Source organism: Cannabis sativa, chromosome 3 (genome assembly GCF_029168945.1).
Source record: "Cannabis sativa cultivar Pink pepper isolate KNU-18-1 chromosome 3, ASM2916894v1, whole genome shotgun sequence".
NCBI lineage: Eukaryota > Viridiplantae > Streptophyta > Magnoliopsida > Rosales > Cannabaceae > Cannabis > Cannabis sativa.
In genome coordinates this window covers 19,196,532-19,205,277 of record NC_083603.1, presented here as the reverse complement: position 1 = coordinate 19,205,277, position 8,746 = coordinate 19,196,532, and the positions used below count along the sequence as shown (strand labels likewise).

Here is an 8,746-nt window from a genome sequence, read left to right as displayed (position 1 = left end):
TTCAATGAAGACTCGTTAATTTTTTTTTGGCACTTGTTATACCTGCTATTATTGAATCCTGCTTATTCAAGCCAAACAAATCTCTACAAACTGAGGTAAAAAGAAAAAGGTCTTCTCTAGAAAAGCATTATGTACAACAGCAGCTTTTCTTCCCCATTCAGTCATCACTGGTCACTGATCAGGGAGGAGCCCTTGATGAAGCCATAAAAATCGGCTTTAGCGAGTGTAATACAACGAGAAAAATCGAAATAACAAAATCACAGCTCTTGATTCAACAACTGCATGATCTTGATCACAGCTCTTGTATGTTCATGATGCCCCTTCAGCTTTGATATTCTTACACAACATGGCAAACTTTGTCACCACTCCTATACCTATATACCTGCACAGACCATAATTTGATGAGTAAATAATGTTTATAACGTATTGAGTTCAAAATTCTTAGACATGATGGTTAAAAAAAATGCTTAAAATGTAGAAGAAAAGTACTTGAACGGATCAATACTTCTTGAAAAGCAAAACTTAGATCGACACGAAAAGCATAGACCAATAAAATTGGACAGAAAAGATGATCAAATGTAGTTTCCTGGGTTTTGAACCGATCGTATCAACGGCATAACATAACATCTCCACTATGTTTAGACTTAACCAAGTTACCTCTGCACTAGACAAATTGAAAATTTTGCTTTCTTCCTGCAAAAATCTTTCAGCCTTCAACTCGGAGAATGTTGTTACATATGTTGCCCTGGGTAATTGTTTCTCTATCTGGATCAATCTTCCAGTGGCCATCAATGATAAATTTAATCTGCACAAAAATGAAATTTGCATCAACAGAAAACATCACTAGAAGAACGTTCTTTCTTTTGACAGAACATGCTTACTGCATAGGAACTTCCAGGAGAACTCAATTATTACTGCAAGTTTTTTCTATAAAATCAACCCAGAAAATTTTATATATATATATGTCATCAAATCATTATTGGATGGGGACCAACCTCATACACCCCAGGATAAAGCCACAGCACTGTTGACCAAAGTTTGGATTTCCTGTAGGAAAAAAAACAATATATTTTCATATGTGGTTTGTTCCTAAATTACTAATGTTGAAAGGGAAAAGAAAAAGCTATGGAAAAAGAAAAAAGAGTGCAGCAGAAAAAATTTCAGGAAAATAAGACATGCTTTAACTTTTAAGCTTTTCCCATGCCTGACTTTAATAATTATATAACTTTGATAAGAAAAAAGATCCATTATAGACCTGGATCCAGAGGGATCCGTAGCAGTTGATTGAGGGTCTTGATCCATTTTAATACAATGATGCCAACCATTAAAGGTACCAGTTACCTCCACAGTTTCACCATCCCCACAATATGTTATCTCCACCTGAAAAGTAAATTGATTTGTCAATCAGAACATATAACTGAAATTCATGACATACATATATTCAGGAAGAAGGTGGATGTGTTAACCTCCACTAGTCCTGAAAGGGTTTCTTCAGCAGCTTGTAATTCTGCATCTTTTTCAAAAATGAGTTTTTGGGCTTTACTGATTTCTGTTTCAGCTTTGGCTTGCAAAACTGACAAATCATTCTGAAAACAAGTAAATTACAGAAGACCCGGTTATTATTTCAGTGAACAGTTCAATTGGTCACTATTATTACTAGATAATAGCTCTCTTATAAAGTTTATAACTTTGTGGATGGAATGCCTCAACATAGCTAGCAACGACAGACATGAACGTAGTGAGTGTGGATATAAATAGCTTATGCACCTTTTGTTTCTCAATTTCCTCTCTCAGCCGAGATAATTCCTGTTCCTTTTGATGCTAAACATTGAAAAAAAAAAAACACAACTATTAGTAGCTATTGAAGTCATCTCTAACAAAAAGGTAGAACTTCATAAGAGCACGACCGCAAAGGTACACGAACATCAGTACCAGCAAGAACTTAAGCTCACTAATCCCAACAGGCTTCCCCTTTCGGATAGTCTGTATACATCAATGAGCAATTATATAAATAAACAATAATAGCACCAACGCCAAGAATAATGATATCATACAGACAAGGAATGGAAAACAAGAATAATTACCTCACTATCCCAATCATTATTGAACTGAGCACTTTCTTCTTCAGCTGATAAATTCTCATCTCTACAGAGTAAAACATTGAAAGAAACTACACTTGAGGAAAACATTTTAACCCAAGGCATGACAAATAAACATAATCAACTGTAGATGACTAATGTAGTAATGTGCAATATCCATTTCCACGAGCCATGGACGAATTTAAGGTCTCTTTACTTAATGAATTGCAAAAGGCATGATTAACAAAAATTATGTTATAAACAGAGACAGAAAGTAAAACTACTGAAAGCAAGAAGAGAAAACCAAAAATATAATTTGGTAGAGATGTACAGAAAAACGAACCTAAGAGAACAGTTCCCTGCTACAGCAACCACAACTTCTGTAGATTTTGTTGTACTCCCATTCAATGTTATAGCCTCATTTCCTCCACTGAGCACATTTTCCGAGTGCTCAGAGGTAGAAGCCGCAGCTTGAACTTTGTCTGCATCCACACATTCAATATATTCCGGGCTTTTTTCAGTACCAGTCTCACTTAGTATGCCATAGGAATCATCTGATAATCAATACTAAAACTTAGCTTTCTCATAACATCATGTTGATAGCACTGACACACAAACTAACAAGCTAACACAGAATCAAAGATAACAAACCTTCAACTGTATCTAGATGTCCATAGTGCATAAAATTTGCCACCTTTTCCTCCAAAGATAAAGCTGAAAGATCTACAGGAACAGAACTAGGTTCATCTGAATTGAAATCTGTGTCCGTGTTTGAGCTGTTGAGATGTTTTTCAGTAATCAGAGTTTTGTTTTCCAAGGTAAAGTCTTCGGCATTACTGTTATCCTCAATCTGCAAGTTTTGCAAGATCTTTTCCTCCACTGGAAAAATATCAGCAGATTCTGAGGCTGTGTTCAACATTCCATCCCCAACAGTTAAATCATCTCCTCGATTGTGAATGCCAGTATTGAAGCCCGAACTTATATTAGAACTAACTGAGTCACCCTTCTCATTGTCAACTTCTAAACTATACAAGGATGCTTCTACAGGTCCAGGCTTTTCATCTTGAACATGGTTTTCAGAGTTGAAAACTGGAGCAATACTTGAACTAGCTAAATGATTTTCCATACTGGAAACTTCATTTGCTAAAGAACCATCTTCATTTATATCATCACCCTTCTCATTGTAACCTTCTAATCCTTCTACAGGCACATGATAATAGTCATCTGAATTGGCATTTACATCCATAACCAAACTGCTAGAACAGTTTCCCTCCACAGAAGCTTCAATTGATGATGGAAAATCTCCAAACACAACGCTGTCCTCCTCATCCTGACCTTTTTAAATAGTAAGAAGCTATCAACAACTGTTTCATGTGCCTTTTAACATATACAAAAAAGGTTCACAAACTTAAAAAGATACTTTGACGTGTTACCTTAACTTCACCATCACCATCTACTGCATCTTTAGTTTCATTTCCCCTTTTCTCCAAAATAAACCCTTCAGAATCTGTTTTATTTGAACTTGCAAGAAGCTCTCCAATCACTTTATACCCTCTTCGCCTAACAATGTATGCAAGATCACTCCTATAAAAAAGAGCTTAAATTTTTGCTCGAAATCAAAATACATATCTGTAGTGTACATTGGTCAATTCAACACCTTAAAAATAAAATATTCAAGAATCAAAAACAAACTAAAACTGAGAAGAATTTCCAAGAAGAAACAAAGCAAGAACCTTCCACGCTGGGAAAAATCTTTCATGGTGGGTACATGACTCTCCGGTAGTCCAACCACAGCCATAAACTCTCGTATTTCTCTGCAGAGCTCCACATTGTCTTTCATTTTTCTACATATATTTTCAACATCATAAACAAAAACATTGTTTTCTTGAACCAAAAATTAACAAACCCAATACAAGAAATTCAAGAGTGTATATAAAGAAACCTGGATTTCTTAACAGAAGATACTCGAAATCTGCAGCGTTTGTGAGGTGGGTTTTGTTGGGTGTACCGGGCTAGCTTCAGTTCTTGCCGTTTATTTGGGTTCAAGAAGAAGAGTTTATACGGGTGAAGAGAGTTAAAGGTTGGGAAGTGGTAAAGGGTGGCTGCCATGGATAACTGGTGCAGAATTCAATACTTAATCAAGTGTTGTCGTTTTCTGTTGTTTATTGATTGATAAGGGTTGGGTTGGGAGGGAACGAGAGGGAGAAGAAGAGGCTTAGAGAAATATCACACACACAAGCTTTCACTTTACAAAACCCAACTTTTGTTTGTTGCTAAGCTATTGCTCATACCATTAAAAAATAAAAATGCTGTTTTTTCTAGTTACGGTCTGAACAATATTGTACCGTTGCTATTTGTGATTCTACTGTGCCCAACGTCACTACTCGCATTATACTTAAGAGTATTTCTATGTAGTTACATTTTAGCATTTTTTTCAGAAAAAAAAAAAACAAAATTACAATATAGTATAGTTGGTCCTACCAAGCCATAACGCCATTATAGCATTTTGATGATGGGATAAAAAACTGTCTGTTTGGTTTGGTGTGATTTTCTCGAAAAATAAATAATGTGGTTGGTCAATGTTAAAAATTGTATTGAATTTGGTACAATGAAATATTTTACCAAGTTCAATACAAAATATAAGAAATGTCTATAGTAGAAACTTTAGTTTTGTCCCTATGGTAGAAATACTTTTTCAGTCAGTAATTTTTGATCTAATGGTAGTAAAATTAAAGAAATATGATAGTAATAGTAAAACCTAACTATAATATTTTTACACATTTGTTGACTTTAATAGTTATTTTATTTTAATTTTTAGTACACTTAATTATTAATTTTTTATTTTTTCATATTTCTCTAAATATTTTTTTTAGTATGTTACTTTCAAACAATATTTATTTTAATAAGCTTGTTGAGGATTAATTATTTTTAAAATTTATTTTCCAAAGATTATATTTTATGTCTTTCTTAGATCTATTTTCTTTATAAAATCAATTTTTAAGCAATACAACTTTTTAGTTCATAAAAAAAAAAAAAAAAATCTAATAAGTACAATTATTCATAAAAAATAACATAAATTAATAAATTAATATGTATACATCAACGTATATTTAAATAAGCATATAATCAAGTAACTCATATTAAAATAAATGAGTAATTTACAGTATAAATATATAAGTTTAACGTTCAATTGTAGATAAATATTCAAGTTTAATTTTTGAAAGTAATAATATCTAAGCTAAATTTCTGGAACTTCCCTAAGTACATGATCATTAAATGTTAAGTTAATGGCCACATGACAGACCGTAATTAGTCTAGATCATTAAATTTATTTTTTATTTAAAAAATAATTTAAATATGCCAATAAAAAAATAACACTTGGATATTAACTTGACACTTAATGGCCAGGTAACTAAGAAAGTTCTAGAAATATAACTAAGGTATTATTACCGTAAAAAATTAAACTTAGGTATATATCTACAATAAAGAGTTAAATTTAGGTATTTATGCCGCAAATTACTCAAAAATAAATTAATAAATATTTTTTAATTCATATTAAAATAAATTAATATTACACATGATTGTGTAATTGGTTTGAATTTTATTTGTGAGAATACTAATCAAGTAGCACATATTGTAGTCAATCATGCATTGTAGACAATGTTACATGTGCTATTTAGATTGGGATTTAACTTTCTTGTGCTCGTTATGCTTTACAGTTGGAGTGGCAATTAGTGTTGGTGTGTCGTGTTCGTGTTGTGTTGTCTTAAATTTACTAAAAAGTTGGTGACACGAACATGACACGTGACACGAAAAAAAAAAAAAACACAGACACGAACACGACTTGAATAAGTTTGTGTCGTGTCGAACCCACAATATCGTATATCGTGTTGGCGGGTTGTAAACTAAATTATTGATTTTAATGTCATCATGCCTTGTTCGTGTTATGTTGAATTTTGAAATTTATTTTAGATGGCAGACACGAACACGACCCGTAACATAAAAAATTGATAAAACGCCTATACAAGTAGCAAAATTTTCATGTCGTTGTGTCAAACTCGTAAAATCTCGAGTCGTGTTCATGTCAAATCTGCGTATCGTTACCTAAATTGCTTTCCTACTTTACGTCTCAACTTGTATTTTCCTTGTATAGATGTTTTGAAGTCATTAATGATTAATTTTAATTTTTTTAAAAAAAACATATATTAAATAAAAACAAAATAATAACAAAGTTGTAAAAACTTATCTACAATATATACTCTTCCCAATAAAAAAAAAATTGTATTAGAAGCTTAATTTTTTTATTTTTAATTATTTTGAAGATTAATAATAATATAGTTGTTTTTCTTAAAACTCTTAGCTATTAAAATAATTTCTTATTTAAAACTTAATAATTTTAATTTTTTTTTTTTGACTAAAAATCAAAAGCTTTATTAATTAAGAATTTTGTTCAAAACAATAGAACATACTTCAGCGGAAAACCCTCCAACTGAAGCACACAACCTGTAGAGAAACAAGAGTCTCTTGCCAAGCAATGAGCTAACTTGTTTGCAGATCGTTTAACAAAACACAACTCAATGTATGGAAAAATTAAAAGCAAATTACGAATATCTTGAACAAGTAAACTAAATTGAGAAATCATAGAAAAATTACTTTGGATAGCTTGGACACAGACCAAGCTATCTGTTTCCAAAATAACGTGGTCCCTTGGATGATATGCAATCCAACTTAAAGCTTCTTTGATGCCTATTATTTCTGCAATTTCAGGTTGAACACAACCAATCTTTCCCTTAGTGAAAGCTTCTAGCATATTGTTGAAAATTATTTTACCAGGATCTAGATTTACTAACAAGTATGTTTCATTAACATCCTAATATGAATTCTAAAACAATGAAATAAACACATAAGAGTTTAAGAAAACCTTACATTGGGTGCAGCGGAATATAATGACTCCTTCCATTCAGATCTCTAGCCCTTGATTCCTTTCTGTAGCAGAGCATCACCAAGATCTGAACCTGGATCTCTTTCTCTCCTTCCTTTGATGCTGAATCTCCTTCTTGTTGGTTGATTTTCCACAGTCTTACACACTATGATTGAGATACCACTTGATGTGTGTGGGCACTACTCTATCACTCAAGGTTCGAAATTGAAGAGGAAAAGAAGAGAGAGAAGGTGGCGGCTAGAAGAATTTATGTGAAGGAATGAGATGTATCATCTTTTTCCTGAAGCCATCACTACCTATTTATAGGTAACCACTTAGGTTTAGGTTCGATTTATTTGGCATTAAAATAATAAAAAAATAAATGATAAAAGCCTACAATAGTGGCCGGCCTGGGCTTTGGATATTGGGCCTCACTTATGCAATTTTGCTGTTTTATCATTTCTACATCTCATTTTCTCAAAAACGCCAATTTTCAAATTCAACCATTTAAATGTCAATTCTAATTATTTAATAACTAAAAATTAATTATTAAATAATATTATCATTTAATATATTTATTAATTAGACATATAAAGTCTCTTAATTAATAAATAAACCTAGAATCTCTTTTCTTTACAATTTCGCCATTGCTTAGTGAAAATTCATAAACTAGACATAGTATTACAATTAATTAATCAAAATCAATTAACTGAGTCTTACAAGCAGTATGGTCTCAACTAGTATGGGGACCATGGGTCTATATATCCTAGCTTCCAATAAGCAGATCAAGAATTTATATCTTAAATTCACTAACTTATTAATTCTTCGTTGAATCCACACATAGAAGTTAGAATTGCACTCTCAGTATATAGAACGCTCTATATGTTCCACGATATAGATACGTCATTAGTTATCCATTGTTATAATCCTAATTTGATCAATGACCCTCTAATAGATGATCTACATTGAATAGGCACTAAATTACCGCTACACCTTCAATGTATTTTATCCTTAAAACACTTAGCTCTGTATAAAAGATATTTCAGCGAAGTGAAATGAGATCTCCACCATTTATCTCTGTTTAGCCAAGCTCGAAGGATATCATCGTTTCACTTCTAAATTCCTATAGAAGTTATAGATTCCATATTTATGTTAGCGCTCCCACTCAATTATATTATCATGTTCCCAAAATGTACGTATCACCCTGACCCAAAAGTAGACTTAACTAACAAATCAAAGAACATGTATAATACTCTTGAGATCGAACCTAAACATATCAGGATTAAGATCATTTGATCTAGGATCAACAGGTGATACTGAATTGAATAGATATTACAGTAAATTTTAATATATCTAATCAAAGTTCAATATCGGTCCCTTCCGATGTATACTCCATACATCCGATACTGGTAAACTTTGCCAATGCCCTGGAAAGGACATAACACTTATCCAAGGTGTAAGAATACCTATCGCTGATTATCATGACAGTCTAAATCCAGTGAACTGACAAATCAGGGAATAAACTTTCGAACATATAATTAAGATTATATTCCACTGTGTTGACAACACTATAATCATTAACAAATTGATATGTTCTGGACTTAAATAGAATTCATCCATTATATATATAATCATGAAATAAATCATTTGAACCATGCAACATTAAATGTTATTTCTGATCTTTATTAATAAGTAAATCTGATTATGTTGAAATGAGTTTTATTTAGGGCATAAAACCCAACACATA

General features: G+C 32.1%; 1 protein-coding gene across 7 annotated transcripts; it reads right to left on the bottom strand.

Annotated features, from left to right (window-relative positions):
• On the bottom strand, positions 1-4,454 carry LOC115709951 (protein PTST homolog 3, chloroplastic). Of its 7 annotated transcripts, none has more exons than XM_030638222.2 (13): positions 4,021-4,454; positions 3,812-3,922; positions 3,512-3,662; positions 2,730-3,408; positions 2,422-2,632; positions 2,085-2,145; positions 1,933-1,983; positions 1,768-1,821; positions 1,467-1,586; positions 1,256-1,380; positions 996-1,047; positions 658-805; positions 1-382 (listed from the first exon to the last, which is right to left on the bottom strand). In XM_030638222.2, the coding sequence occupies exons 1-12, from the start codon at positions 4,185-4,187 to the stop codon at positions 707-709; spliced, it is 1,881 nt and encodes a 626-aa protein (XP_030494082.2). In that variant the 5' UTR covers positions 4,188-4,454; the 3' UTR covers positions 1-382; positions 658-706. The 7 variants fall into 7 exon arrangements, with proteins under 7 accessions (XP_030494082.2, XP_030494086.2, XP_060967715.1 ...); XM_030638226.2 differs by having other exon boundaries at positions 2,422-2,560; positions 4,021-4,446; XM_061111732.1 differs by having other exon boundaries at positions 2,422-2,560; positions 3,512-3,638; positions 4,021-4,400.
• Between the last annotated feature and the right edge of the window lie 4,292 nt (positions 4,455-8,746).